The sequence below is a fragment of the Enoplosus armatus genome, chromosome 12, assembly GCF_043641665.1.
Source record: "Enoplosus armatus isolate fEnoArm2 chromosome 12, fEnoArm2.hap1, whole genome shotgun sequence".
In the NCBI taxonomy this organism is placed as follows: Eukaryota; Metazoa; Chordata; class Actinopteri; order Centrarchiformes; family Enoplosidae; genus Enoplosus; species Enoplosus armatus.
The window spans coordinates 9,119,700-9,134,822 of NC_092191.1; the positions used below are offsets into that span (position 1 = coordinate 9,119,700).

Below are 15,123 nucleotides of genomic sequence, written 5' to 3' on the forward strand. Positions count from 1 at the left end.
CACACTGAAAAACAGAATGAAGAGGTAATGGAGAGGATTTTCAATTGAGGTGGAGCTCAGTGGAGGAGGTTTCACTTCATGGGAAAATCTCTGAGTTGTGAGTGTGGGCATAATATCCACATCCAGGCAGGATATCCAGAGCCTTGTAAAATTCCAGGCAGTAATTCTTGTAAAGCTTCCATGTGTTTACTCAACAGCGTGCCTCAACATCGACGGCTCCCATTGGACCACTGGACCGGGTTGCAATTAGGATCCAGAGTTTGGCAGTTATTAATGATACCATTGAGAAAGGAAATGGCAGACAGGCTTCTCTTCCACCGAAGCCATGGCCTTGTGTTTATTCATTATGTCAGAAGTTTTTAATCATGGTTCTCGGGACCAAATGCTCTGCTGGTTTCCAGTTTAGCCAATTAGGTACGGGCTATTTTTAACATGACATGAAAGATGGATGCAATTAACTACCTGGTAAGACAGAACAGTGGTTTTCAAACTGTGGGTCAGGACTCTCAACAGGGTCCTTGCAATGTAATTTGAGGGGCAATAAGATGATTTATGGATTAGGGGAAAATGCTCAGTAAAAATGATCATGTAATCGTTTTCTCTTTAAAGGAATACAGAATACATTTAAGCCCCAAGGGCTGTGATAACTACTCAAATAAACAGAATGAATCGTTGTCTGACTGAACTACAGTATTAGTACAAGTAGCCTCAGGAAAGTAATATTAAAGTCAAATGAGTGTCAGTGGGTGCAAGAGGGTGAAGGGTTCACATAGGAAAGGCTCTTGATGCCACAACACACGGGGACCTACATCACATCAAAGGCCAGAGAGAACTCATGTTAATCAGAGCTAAACGGTCTCATGTGAAATATTATCCTAAATCTAATTGTATGTTGCCCGTGTATGAGCCTTTTAAACTACTTCACATTATCCTATTTTAAAACACCTCCAATGTTAGATTAATAATCTTCAGCGAGAGTTTATGGCTTTGTTTGGGAATCCACAGAAAAGACAAGAGTTAACAGATATTCCTGTGTATGCATTGAAACAGTTTTGAAAGCAAAGGTAATTGGATAGAATATTACTTCAATACCATTTATGAAATGCTACACAAGATCCTGCTCAGGACATTCCTACATTTTAAATGTATGAAACAACCTTGAAACAGAAATTAAAGAATCCTGTTAATTATCTGTGTAAATGTATTACAAATATTTCAGAACAATTTCATATAAATATATTCACAGGTGCCTGTAGCACTGTAGATCAATATGAAGCTAATATGACAGCAACAAAACAAAAAATGATTTATTTATTTCAACAGAACTGTACCACTCAATTACACTGTGAAGCCGTTTCATTACACAGTTTTTAAAAAAAACAAATGAATAGTATATAAAAAAGGTTAAAATGGCACAGGTAGTATGATTTCTGAACAGCAGCAGAATTGATGGGACAAAATAAGACAAATATCCTCTGGGAACATGTGAATCAATGTACTCGCTTGAAGATGAGTGCTGTCACACTGTTGCCTTTCTTGCCTCCAAATTGGAAATTGGGTGTAGGCAACTCCTGTACAAACTGAAATCCTGTGAGGCAACACAGAGAGAATGTGCAGGTTAAGAAATAAGCATTATGCAAACTACCAGAACATCAACAAGCTGTTTTAAACACAAATGCAAAGAATCTTTCCCTGCTGACTATGGCTAAAGAGGGGTTAGGAGAAGCACTGTGAGTAAAGAACTATCCATCTACCATCTGTGGTGCTTCCTGGGGCCTAGTAAAGACGGGCTGTCAGTGTGACAGATGAGATCTCAAGGCCCTTTGGCCCCCTGCAGGCTCTCCAGAGTGACTGCACTGAGAGGAGTGACAGCTACTGGAAGCTTGCCGAAATTCTGACTTTACAGGGCTGTTGTTGCCTGCAGCTTAACAACCTGCCAGGTAACTGTCGCAGTTGTGGAACTGTGTCTGTGTTTTGACTGAGGGTCAGACAACAAAACACCCAAATGTAAAGATGTGACATGCCAGAGAGACACTCACACGATCACACTGATCTAAAGGATCAACATGTTTTAACCCATTTACAACAATGCACACATGCATTTCAAAGCGCCCTGTGGAGTTTTCTTGTAAACAAACGTTACTCACCAAAACTCATGGTGTGTATCTTTGAGCTCAAACAAACACGTTGAATGTATTTCCTTCCTTATAAAACATTAGGGAGGCCAATCTTTTCAATATTTTAAATCCAGCTTTGTTTACATCCACGTTTACTATTCAGGAGTCTTCTTCTTCTTCCCTGTCATTGTGGACACATTGCATTATATCTTGGTGTGTCACTACCACCTGTTGATCAGTGGAATAGTGTGACACCATAGGCAGGACTGTGTATCGCACCACCCAAGTGCACGTGTGTGTGTGCATGTACATCCTCTCCCTGCAAAACGGGGACCCACTCATAGAAAAACAGCTCCATAGCACTACTAGAGGAAAAAAAAATTACAAGCAAACAGGTTATATATTTTTAGATTTTTATGTTGTCCCCTCTAGGCAGCTACTCATTTGGTAATAAGAGAAAAATCAAGTTAATCCACCACAGAAATAACTTGAAATTACTTCATTACTACTTGTTACATGGGTTATTTAGTCAAATGCACATATTTAAAATATGTCATTGACACCATGGAAAATATTATATGGATTAGGCTGCCTTTGTTTATATTAAAGGTTTCATCTGGTTAGCTACCAAATAACATGTTAACAGCAGCCATTAGGTTTATATGCATATTTAAGGGCTTTTTAATTCAATGAAATATAAAGCCTGTATCCATTGGCAAACCCTATTTTCTCAGAATTTGCATCATAGACTGATTCTGACCAAAACCTCATCTGTTGCTTTAATTGCTTGCCAAGGTGTGTGGCTCCTTCATCAAATACTAATAGACACTCCAAAACACCCAAATCATGTGCATTTCTTAATATATATTGCTGCTATTGCTACACAATAATAAGTGCATAACTGCTGTAATTTTTATATTGGCCAAGACCAAAGCCCTGACCTTCTGCAATACTTTAAAACAAGATGACAAAACTGCTGCAGGCAGCCAGAAAATAATAAACCAGGAAATGCTTGAGTAATGGCAAGATAGAACCAACACTGTATAAGGAATGACTTGACATAACTTAACTTAGATTTTTAAAATGTCTGATCAAAGGTCTGGTTTACAGGGAATTGACTGTCTGATTGTGTTGGTTTTTAGAGAGTCAATCTGCCTTGTATGACTGTTGGAGAGCTGCATATCCTGACAAGCAGGTCCTAAGCAGCGCTCTCATGAAGAAATGAACAAGCAAAATGAGATAGACATACAATAATTAATTTAAGTTTTTCCTCACCTTCACTGAATCTGTCAAGCAGCTGCTCTTTTGTCCAGTTACAGGAAGTGATAGCGAAGAGTCCCTTGTCTTTAAGAGCATCTTTTAGGGCTTGGACATAGAGTTTTTTGCCTTCCCTGGTGTTGTCTGGGTTTAAACTTATTGCATCGAATGTTCCTTTGTCGATGCAGACATCAAAACCCTTTAGCTCCCCTTGACAGTTTAAGAAATCCATCTCCTAAAATAAAAAAAGTGAGAAGTTAAATTAAAGTGTCTGTTGATCAGCCCTACAACAAATATACAATATGGTGCCTAGTGTTTAGTCTATGCCTCTTTAGATGCAGGATAAACTATAAAGTGATCTGCAGAAGAAATCTTTCAGCACCAACCAAGATGAAATGTGTTATACCTCACCGGTAAAAACTAAATTCCAACTGCTGACATGACAGCAGTTAATTCTGCGGAGGTTGCTGACCTATCATACCACCAGTGAAAGGAGCCCTTTATCTGGACACAGGGCAGAACACCAGATCTCTGAGGAGAGCTCAAGAGCCACAAACCATGGGTCACAAAATGTGTGATTTATGAAAGAGGATCAACAGTGATTCACTGGGGACAGAAAGGTCTATATATTGTTGCAAAAGACCGGAGTTAAATCTGAGTGTGAGCCTGTAAAATGGAAAAAGTGGGATGATTTTGAAGGAATGTGTGAAGGTGACGTGTCAAAGCAGCAGTGGGCAGTGACTAATGTAAAAGGAGACGGGGGCTTGACATAGATTTAGGTCTAAGAATGACCTTTGAGGTAAGACCTGACGAAGAAGCTTTTTCTATCATGTGGCTGAAACTCCTCACACTCCACTCAAAGCTATACATGCACACAAACACAAGCACGTTCATACAAATTATTTTGGCATTCTGCAGTATTGAAAAAAGATGCCAACATACCATTTCACACACACACACACACACACACACGCACGCACGCAGTCCTGCTAAGGTCAATATTGACTTCAGTGGAAAGCTTTCTGCCTAGGCAAAGCACACATCGTCATAGCTGTGTGATGCATACAACACATATGCAACTGTATTATGCACACAGAAGAGGAAACCCACTCATCACATCCCTTATAGAGCGTCCAGCATTTATAACTTGTTTTTCTTGCATATATACGTTAGATGTGTTAAATCCTGCCAATTCATTGGGGTTTGAGGTGGTTTAATCTGAATGGTCGGCAGACTTCCAACACTTTCAATGCCTTCTTCCTATCCAACTCTCCCACATGGTAAACACAGGAGAGTTTCCTCTAATGTACCCAGGTCCAGGATGGCTCACGGTATGCTGAAAGCTATACTGTTTCATTGGCATTTGGGAAAGAAGGGGATTCATTTTGTATCAGTGGGTGATTTGTGCATGGCATAAGAGCCACCAGACACGCTAAAATATGACATTGCAGCAAGTGGAGTGAATTAATGCCATCGTCATCAGTGTCTTGTTGGGCACTTTAACACCTGGGTACATAAATACTGTGCAAAGATATACATTTCAGTCTGCCATAATGTGAATGCTCCAGTGGTACCACCACAGTCTCATTTGCTGCAAAACCTATAAAGTTTTCAAATCCCAATTAGAAAGCATGTCGGGTACCAATTTTTCCAACTACTTATCACAATAAACATGTGAATTTGAACAGAATGTAATCCCTGTGGCTACCAAATGTGATACTACTGTAGGTTAACTGAACAGTAATACTACAGTTTAATGACAAAAAATAACCAAACCCACCTTTACAGTGATATCCGTCAAGTCCTGTGCCTGCAGGACATTTCTGGCCAAGTCTACAGATGCTGGAGAATAATCTATACCAGTCAGATTCCTGTATCCGTGTTTAGCCTTGACACACAGCAAATGAAGAACAAGTTTGTTAGCAAGGTCATCGCAGTAAACCTAAACCATTTACAAACTTATCAATTAAAAGCTCAGACCACCTAAATCACAAATATATTTTCTACTTGACCCCTAGTGGTATTTAGTCTTGCAGATAGTGTTTGGTGAGGTTTAGAGATGGCTGAGACTTCTGCCTTCATCCTAACACAATGGAGGTGAAAGGCAACAATATCCCTGTTACACTGGACAATCCACAGATGTCGCTATATTTGTGATTTGTTGTGATTTTGGTGAACTGACCCAACACTCAAAATGAAATGCCCGTGAAAAATGAATTGTAATAGTGTCAAAATGTATTTTTACTCTGTTCACACCAGTTCAACTAAAAAGGCTCCATTTCCAGTGCCAATGTCAAGAATGGCAGCATTTTCTGGAATCTTTGCTTTGTCCATCCATCGCAGCACACGGCTCATGCTCTCCTCACCAAACCTTACAAGAAGACGGAATCACACAGACTTTTAGTTATGAGACAGATTATTGTCAGAAACCAAAAATACTGCATTAAACACATCTCTTATTAGGAATCATCACATTTTGGCATGACAAATAATCATGACAAAGTGGCCAGGCCACTGTAATAACCAGTGTAAATGTTGGGTTAGTTCTGGCAATGGCCATGCAAGCATGTCAACACTATGTATGATTACCATATCTCACCAACATCCCCAATGTCTTTGAATGTCTCAAGTTCTTTTTGGTATGCATCTTCCCAACTGCAGAAAAAGGAGTCACTCACAATTAGTTGTAGGGATACTATAAGCACAGATGACACGTTGCTATATTAGAAAATGAACTGCTGATAAATTGCTATTCGCGAGCCACACATTCTCCATTTAACTGTCTGACAGCACTCATTTTATAGCTAGCTAACAATTCAACTTTCTTCTTGCTCTCAACACCAGTACATGCTAGACGTGTCAATTGTGAGTTGAGCACTTGTTGTGGTACCACATGGTGGTTTAAATGCCTAATGTTACAAAAGTGGTAGCTCCTAGCGATTTAGAGAAAAAAACCTTAAAACATATGTTGACAGGGTAAACGTTGTGTCAGTTAGCTCTGTTGTTGTTTGATGCAGCTGTGGAGTCTGACGAGAATAACTAACAACCAAGTTAACGTTAGCAACGGAGCTAACGGAGCACAACACTTACTATTCTTTCGTTCCGAGTTGTGAAGGTTCAAAATCGGTATCCGAGCCTCTGTCTTCCTCCGTATCCGAGGTATTTCCAGAGCCATGTGGGCTTTCGGCAGCGACTTCCATGCTGGAGAGGAGACTGTCTAGTCGTCGCCTACAGTTCCCACAAGACGCTGCCTTTGAGGCGCGTGCTTGCAACCGCAGGGGGCATCGGGATTGATAGGGATGTTTCCATCATGGCGGCATCCATTTCAGGTTACACTTTTAGTTCTGTGTGTTATCACAGCGCCAACAGCAACTCAGATCATGTAAGTATTCAAAATTATATTGACAAACTATTATGCAATGGTTGCTAACGTGTGCGTAGCTCGGCGACGTGTATGATCGTTCATCAGCGCCATTAGTTTGTGTTGTTTTCCAGTGTCATCATCCTGTTGCTGGCTAGCTAGTATTGGTTCCGTCTATTTACCGGCTAGTATGGTGTAATCCGACTGTGTAGCTACAGCAACATGAAGACATTACTAGTAATTTTAAGATGATCTCGTGTGTTACTGTTCCACAAGTGTTAAATATCTTGTCATAACATTTGCTACAAAGAGCCATACACATGAATACCTGCTATATCGACATGGGAAATGCTGTCAGGAAAGTTTGAGTTCCAGGAAATACTCAGTTGTTAGCTACTTAGCATGTTAGCTAAGATACCAAGTCAAGTGACTTCCGTGTGTCGGTCCTGCTAATATCTACACTTGTCACTTCAACCTGTTATCTGATAGCAGTTTATTGAGTCATCAAAAATAACAAGCGAACGCTGTATATTTCTAACTAGGGAACATTAACCCTTTTTGTTTTTCTTGTTTCCGCATAGCTAGATTAGCTCCTTACCAACCTAGCTAATGTTGTTACAGTTAAGTCAATACCGTATAAGAGAGTGACTGACATACGTAAAAATATCTTTCTTTTTGGGGGGGGCTTTGGCTTGCGCGTTGTAGAAACGCAATCGTGGAGAAATGCATTGCGATCAGCATATGAGAAAGATACATTTCACTCAAGCATTAGAGCAAGCTAAGCTAACGTCAGCACTGTTTACATGCCTTTTCCTCACGTCAAGACTTCAGAAGTCGGCCTGGGCAGGTGGATAATAGCTATATACAAGTTTGTCTGCATTCCTGACATAAGCAGAAAGAGTAATGTTTACCAGCTGCTGCCACTTCTCATGTTAGTTGCCAGAACTAAATGACTTAATTTACTCCCAGAACAAAAAGTTGATTTGTTATTTCATGTTACATGAAGGGATGTCTTGATTATGATTCAGTGATTCTGATATGTATATTGTTCTGTATGCACTCAATCATGTTCAAAACATTTACACAAAAAGATTATCAATCTGTCTAATTTGTATTCTGTATCTATCCCATATTGCATTACTTCAGGGCTGCGGTAAATTATTTTTTTAATAAGTAAAAAAACTCATTTTTAAAATTTATCAATACATTCTTTAGTCTCCAAAATATCCAAAAATAGAGAAAAATGTCCATGACAATTTCCAAGAGCCCAAGGTGGTGTCTTCAAAGAGCATGTTTTCTGTAACAGTTCAAAGCCCAAAGAAAAATGTTGAAATTGAACAATTTCTGTTGAGTAATTTTCTGTTGATTAATGGACTACTTGTTCCAGGTCTACATTGATGTCCTAACCACACTTTTCTCAACATGTATTTGCACAGGAGGGCTTCCTATTAGGAGACGTAAGGCAAGAAGAGACTGTCAGCATCAGTGATGCACAGATTAGCAGCGCAGAATTGCTCCAGGTAGTAGGTAAGCCCTGAAACTGACAAAATGGCATCTGATTAATATTAATATATTGATGATAGCAACTTCACAGGATCACAATTTCATAGGCCCTTTTCACAGAAGACATTATGTCACAGTAGAAAAAGCACAGATGTAAATAATAAAATCACTGATAGCTGAATTCCATTTGGCTACAGTTGCTACAAAGCATACCTTTCAACATGAGTCAAACAGACTAATGACAACGGGACATTTAAAGAACTGTCAGATTAACTCACTATGACATTTCAATTTATAATGGGTGATCGTCAGTCAGGAGAGCCACATTTTAATCTGCCAAAATATGGAAATATATTAAAGCATTTTAACAATGGGTTGCACGTTTTTTCGGTCATGTATTTCTTGGTTTTACTGCTTCCTAAATGTCTCCTCTGCCCCTTCAGTCCTATTAAGAGAAGCATGCTTTTTTTGCTTCAGAATGTGAAATGTAACTGGGAAAGACATGTTGCCAATAAGCAGCTTTTTGCTGAGCACTTATCTCTCTGCTTCAGTTTACTCTGCCGCAGAAGTGTGCAGAGTTATGCTAATGAGGTCTTTATAAAGTGGTTGGAATAAGAGTCTGCTTGGTACATGATTTTGTATTGTAAATTAAGACAGCTGAAACTAAAAGCCAAACAGTAACAGAAGCATTACTGCTTTGTGAGTTCAGGTTTACTATTTGTGTGGCCTTAGATGCCAAAACAGTAACCTTTTGGTGATATAAATTACAGGTATCTTCATGAATATAATAAATATTTGGATTATGCTATATAACTGAAACATCTGTCACTATTTGTTCCCAACAGAAATCCATAACCATGATCCTTGTACACAGTTGTTTAGGTAAGATATAAGCTTTTTATTCTCAAGTATCTACTACTATTATCAGTTATCAATGCACATGGTGTAATGTGCCAAAATGACTGTAGAACAGACACTGCTTTAGGGAGACAAAATGGTGAGCCAACAAGTTTGGCCATGATCATTTAATTTAGGAAAACCTGACATAAAACTTTGTTGTAACACATGCATAAGTAGGTTGAATTGGCATTTTACAAGAGCTATTGTTGCAACACATTTTAGCACATGCTGAATTAATTTGACATTGGACAGTAGATGGCCCCATCTGACAAGATTGGGTAATAGAAGTAGGCCGACGCAGGGGAGGAGTAGGAACATGATGAATCAGGTTGAACTTGCTTGTGTTTCCCCCCCCCCCCCCCATCAGCTTCTATGACTACGCAGGCAAAATCAATGAAGAAAATCTCAACAGCATTCTTAAAGATAGGCGGAAAGTGAGTGAACTTCTTTTTATTGTCATTTCAACATACATTGCGACTGATGTCCTGTAAAATGTCAGTGTTGCCCTCTTGCTACCATTAAACCAATGCTAAACTAATGCTAAGAAATCAGACGTAAAATTTTATTTTTTAATTTAAGTTTTATTGTAAACTAATGACTGATTGCAAAATAAAATGTGTGTATGTCGAAAAATATAATTTGAGTTTAGCCATGTGGAAATGAACTTCAAAGTCCTGATTTCAACGGTTTTGGTTTAAAATGTAACATTATACAACAAAATGCACCATTGTATTGAAATTAATTATGTTACCGTTCCTCATTTAAGCTTTTCAAGAAGTGACTGTACAGGTTTCATAATGATTTGGACATGTCCAGATACTGTATATTGTGATTTGGTTGCCCATGTACTTGTTATTACTTTGTCTTAAATGGGGTTGGATTAGCGAGACTTTATTGGACTAAAAAATACATTTTAAAAGATTGGTTTCTTCGGTCATGTAGAACGTCATTGGTTGGTACCGGTTCCGGAGGAACACGCAGCAGCAGATGTCGTTCAGGGAACAGATCATCCACAAACAGCTGACTCAGCTGCTTGGTGTGCCCGACCTCGTCTTCCTTCTATTCAGCTTCATCTCCACCGCCAACAGCTCCACACACGCACTGGAGTATGTGCTGTTTAGACCTAACCGCAGGTAGTAACTACATGTTGACCAACATGAGCAAACACACACACACTCACAGTATTTTTTTCTATGTTTGGTCAGGGTTGCTCCGATCTGATAGGTATCTGGGCCAATAATGGCCTTATTAACAGGATTGGGTGAAAGTCATGTCGCGACCAATCCACAATTAGATACAGTTTCTTCGTCAATACATTGTTTCTACCATCAGTTTCAGCCCCTGGCCTCATATTACCTTGCATAAAAAAACTTTCCCATGCATTGAGGTATACAGATTTAAAATTTGGGAAAAATAGAGCACTGGTACTGGATTGGGAATTGGTATTGGATGATAACCTGAAATGAGGTGTCGGGAGACGACAACTTTTGCATAATATTATGTTGATGAAAAACATGAAATAGTTAGTGCATACATTTTTTTAATGTGTAAATTACACATTATCAACTCTTTACACAGTCAGCAATTATGCCCTGTTTTAACAGTGCTAACTGGTCATCTTCATCCAGCAGGTACAACCAGAGAATCACCCTCACAATCCCAAACCTCGGCAACACAAGCCAGCAGGAATACAAAGTATCCTCAGTGCCCAACACCTCACTCAACTACACCCAAGTCATCAAAGAGCATGGGTAAGGTTCTGACTCCAAACTTTTCTTTTGCACTGCACTCATGTCTCTGCTTAACTCCCATCTCTGTCTCAGGGAGGGCTTAGTCAGTCATGCATGTGTCTCCTTTGATATGCGTGGAGTTGCAGCAGCCACCTATTTTCTCCTGACAGCATGCTACAGCTTCACCTTGAGGGCATAACATATACAACATAGCAACTCCCTCCCATCCCCATGCTGGTGCCTCATCTAATCAGGTTGCTTCGCCTTCTCCAACACTTTTCTGCTTGATGGGGTAACCCTCTGTGGTGGTGTGCAACCCCAGCACCCAGGACATCCAACATTTGTGTGTGTGCTAGTTCTAGTTCACACTGTGTATAAGTGGTAACGGCATACATTTGCATGTGACTGACTGCAATGGAAAGCTGGTATGTGGCAGGCTGCACATGCTTCTGCTTGTATTTCTATGTCTTTGTGTCTAAACTGTTTCCGTCGTAGAAGGGTTGAATGCTGTGTCAGTGTCATCTAGACTGCAGGGGGTTTAGCCAGGCCTGTCTATCCAGCTTCTGATAAATCAATCTATTCAGCTCATACTCATTCAGCTTCATTCATTTCTGTGTGACAGCCAGTGGAATATGTTTGATTTAGCTTTGATCTAGAAGACACTATGTACTTTCACTGGTCCAATGCCTTTGTAATGTTAGATGTTGATGAACAAACTGGGTGAACTTGTTCTGTGTGATGTTATTTATTATGTCTTAAATGATGTAATAGATATATCTATTGGTAAATATCTTTCCAGGGCTGAATTCTTTGACAAAGATGGTGTGATGAAGGATATCCGAACAATATTCCAAGTCTACAGCGCACTACAAGATAAAGTGCAGGTGAGTTGGATAACAGATTGTTGTAGATGTGGCTCACTTGATGACTCATAGAAAGTTTTCAACTTTGTTTTTTCCCTTTTTTGTGTGAGTTTTTCACCCGTTTATCTTGTTTTCAGGCTGTATGTGGGGAGGTAGAACAAAGCGAACGCGTGAAGGAGAAAATTCAAGAGGATGTGAACAAACTCAAACAACAAATTGCTCTCAGGAAACGTAAGACGGCAGAAGAGGAGAGAAGTACGTACCTGTTTTGGATGCTATAAACTGGAATTATGTCTTTCAATTTCAAATGTGTGCTGGTTTAAAATTTTGAAACATCAACTGGCTTAAGATCAATAGCAAACGGCAATAACAAGCATTTCAGTTCTTCCCTTTCCCTCAGGCCTTTTTTAAATATTTGATCAGTCAACCAGTCAAACTTGATTTCCTCTGATTTTATGTGCTTTGCCTTTTTTTTTTTCATCTTTCTCTCGGTTCCACAGAGCTCCGTGAGGCCCAAAATGCAGACTCCCATTCCACTCCAGAGGAGAACACAGAACCTTCTGAGGCTTCCCCCCTGTCCAGGATAACTTTCCACACACCATCGGCCCCGGAGCGGCCCAGTACCTCACCTAACCCACCATCTTATGCTGACCTCATGTCCCAGGATGACTCTCTGCTCTCCTCTTCCTCCCCACCTACCAGTGCTGCTCTACTGCCCCGGCCTCAAGCTGTGGGCTCTCCGGGACACCCTACCCCTGGCCCACTGGGGATGGGCCTGGGCCTCGGGCTGGGACTGGGCCTCGGCGCCAGCTCTAATCCTGTTACCAATCCTAGCACCCCATACCTTGGCAATGGTGACGGATCAAGCTCTGACTCGTTAGACAGACAAGCCGCAGGGCAGGAGGATGATGAAGATGACGAGGATGATGACGAAGATGAGGACAGTAGCGAATATGAGAACTTAGTGAGTGAAGCCGCTCATCCGTCAATGGTCTCTGCCAGCGTTTTAGCGCAAGGCCGACCAGCTGCCCTTAGTCCTGACGGGGACGCTCGTGGCTCACAGACCACATAGAGACATGCCACAGGGTGTGTATGGGACACAAATAAGTGACGCACCTTGAGAGCGAGCATCTCAAGCAATCAAAGATAGACAAGTATAGACAAAAGAAGTGCCAGTCCTGAAAGTGAAAGGCATGTGCAGGTGGTGCCCCGCTGTGAGTATTTCTTCTCGTCTTAGTCTGATCTCCATTTTAAGGGGAAACTTTCCTAGGCTTTGCAGGCTTAACAGGTGTGTCTCACTGGTGGGAAAAGATGTCTGTTTTCATTTTTTCTTTTTGGAATGGGGTAGGTCTGGGTATTCAGTGTGGATGTGTCTGGATTCAGGGTTAGAAGTGGACATTACAACGCAATTTATGCGGACAAGCCGGCTCCCTAAAAGAAAGGCCCTACTCCACACTTTCTTTATCTTTTTGTTTCACATTCACCAACTCTGAGCACCCACTCTTGCGTTACCTCTTGCACTATTTTTGCCTCTTTTTTTTTTAAACAAAACATCTAAAAAAAAGTCTTGGGAAAATATTCTGCGGCCTTCAAACAATTTAAAAAAATAAATAGGCAAATGGTTAACTTTTAATTTTTTTTATTTGAAGAAAGAGATATATATGTAACTAGAATTTCTTTAACATGCACATTTCCTCATTTGATTTTGGATTTATTACATTTTTTTTTCCATGTTCCACAGTCTTTAATCAAACAGTTGCCTATTTAAATTATGAAGAAAAGATTTCAAACTAAATTTAATCTGCCACTTCTATAATAGGTGCTTTATATATACATATATTTTGTCAGATTAACAGTTAATCTAATTTGATTGACAAGAATGTCAATGTCTCTTTCCTCTTGGATAACACTGAAATTGTATGCGCTTTGCTGCACTTAACAAAATTTAAGATTTCTTTATTATTGTGCTATACCAATGCTGTCTTGTTGTGCCACTTGAGTAGTCCTCTTTGACCGTCCTGAGCCAAACTCAGCTCAGCTTGTGTGTGTTATACGGGGTTCACAGGGCAAACACAATGTACTGTAGCTTTACTAACCAGATGCTTAAGGTTCCCTTTCTGCTGCTGCAACACAGAGAGCTACCGCAAAAAAAAAAAACTGCATCTGTCTGTTCTTCTTCACATAAAAACCTGGCTGCTACTTCCACTTCACAGTGCTGGTTGTCTCCAATACTACTGACCGTGATCATATAACCACTTCAAGCTCATTTCTCACTGACTTGTTCTCTATTAAAGTCATAATGGAAGGCTGATACCCCCTGTAGTGTGTGAATTGTAACCTTGGGAACAGAGAGCGATCACCTTCCTGTCTTGGCATAGTTGACAGCAGACCTCATGTATTCTGACCTGGTTGGGTCAACGTTACGTGCATGGACCTGGATAATGTGATGAAAACATCATGACCTTGCTTCAGTCTACAGTGCCTTCCACTCAGGGCAGTTTCTATCTGCACACAGAACATATTCACAGATCTCTTTTGAGGGGTAACATGATAACAAATTGTGTTGTGTTTGCAATAATCGACTTCCAGCTTCTTTTTTTTATTCGTCCTGCAGTTATATGCCTCCCTTTCCATGATGTGGTGTTTTGTCCCCCTGAAACAACTTCACTGCTTCCTAAAGCTGTTTTCCCTTTTTACTTTCACTGATGACTTGTAAGTGGACCTGCATCTCATGGTTGCAGCTGTGACTTTGCTTGCTTTATTATTTGAAACTGGAATTCTGACTGTAAAGTCGGAGGGAATCTGCTTAGTAACTGATACTTCCTGCAAGGCAGAGTTGGTATGATGAGCATGACTGACATGCAGATGAATTTTTTTAAACATCTGGCCCATTTGAAGACGACTGAGTAATGAGGTGTGGATTGATTGGGAGCTGGATGTAGGACACCCTCCTTGCACGAACCCTGCAATCCTAGACACTGTTATATTCAGCATGGACAGACATTTGCGCTGCACATGGAGGACATCTAACATAGTGTTCAGCAGGTTGCACTCCATTTGGAAATGAAGACATTTTGTGTGGGGAGAAGCTTTGCCTTGTGAACAAGCTCTGCTTTATTTACACAGCCTGTTTGTATGTCATGTTTTTTGCCTTAGGGTAATTTAATTTGCCCTGATGTGTAATGCCAATGCATCACTTATCGGGAACTGGCACTCAAAATGTTACTTAATAATCACCCAGAGTAACACAATCACACAATGTTAAAAGAAATGACAAAATAAATTTGTTAGGAGTATGGTTTCCTTTGAGTACTGGAATATAATAAGGAAATATATAATGAATGTATAGTAGACAAGGGAGGGGGGGGTTAGCATTTAAACAGCACTTACTG

The 15,123-nt window shown here is 40.2% G+C and overlaps 2 protein-coding genes across 2 annotated transcripts; one reads left to right on the forward strand and one right to left on the reverse strand.

Moving 5' to 3' along the window:
• Positions 1–1,292: 1,292 nt before the first annotated feature.
• eef1akmt2 (EEF1A lysine methyltransferase 2) lies at positions 1,293–6,576 on the reverse strand. Its single transcript, XM_070916285.1, has 6 exons — positions 6,465–6,576; positions 5,964–6,029; positions 5,631–5,745; positions 5,155–5,262; positions 3,393–3,609; positions 1,293–1,588 (listed from the first exon to the last, which is right to left on the reverse strand). Exons 1-6 carry the CDS (start codon positions 6,572–6,574, stop codon positions 1,491–1,493), a joined length of 714 nt encoding a protein of 237 aa, XP_070772386.1. The 5' UTR covers positions 6,575–6,576; the 3' UTR covers positions 1,293–1,490.
• A 108-nt stretch (positions 6,577–6,684) lies between these two features.
• Positions 6,685–13,244, forward strand: abraxas2 (abraxas 2, BRISC complex subunit). Its single transcript, XM_070916250.1, has 9 exons — positions 6,685–6,756; positions 8,172–8,262; positions 9,084–9,120; positions 9,506–9,572; positions 10,081–10,271; positions 10,767–10,889; positions 11,668–11,752; positions 11,869–11,986; positions 12,232–13,244. Exons 1-9 carry the CDS (start codon positions 6,685–6,687, stop codon positions 12,801–12,803), a joined length of 1,356 nt encoding a protein of 451 aa, XP_070772351.1. The 3' UTR covers positions 12,804–13,244.
• The last annotated feature ends 1,879 nt before the right edge of the window (positions 13,245–15,123 follow it).

Coding starts and splice junctions, on each gene's coding strand:
- eef1akmt2 (XM_070916285.1), bottom strand. CDS start 6,574: ATGGAAGTCGCTGCCGAAAGCCCACATGGCTCTGGAAATACCTCGGAT. Junction 6,030..6,464: donor CAACTCGGAACGAAAGAATA/GTAAGTGTTGTG, acceptor CTTTTTCTGCAG/TTGGGAAGATGCATACCAAA. Junction 5,746..5,963: donor GGGGATGTTGGTGAGATATG/GTAATCATACAT, acceptor TCTTCTTGTAAG/GTTTGGTGAGGAGAGCATGA.
- abraxas2 (XM_070916250.1), top strand. CDS start 6,685: ATGGCGGCATCCATTTCAGGTTACACTTTTAGTTCTGTGTGTTATCAC. Junction 8,263..9,083: donor AGAATTGCTCCAGGTAGTAG/GTAAGCCCTGAA, acceptor TGTTCCCAACAG/AAATCCATAACCATGATCCT. Junction 9,121..9,505: donor CCTTGTACACAGTTGTTTAG/GTAAGATATAAG, acceptor CCCCCCCATCAG/CTTCTATGACTACGCAGGCA.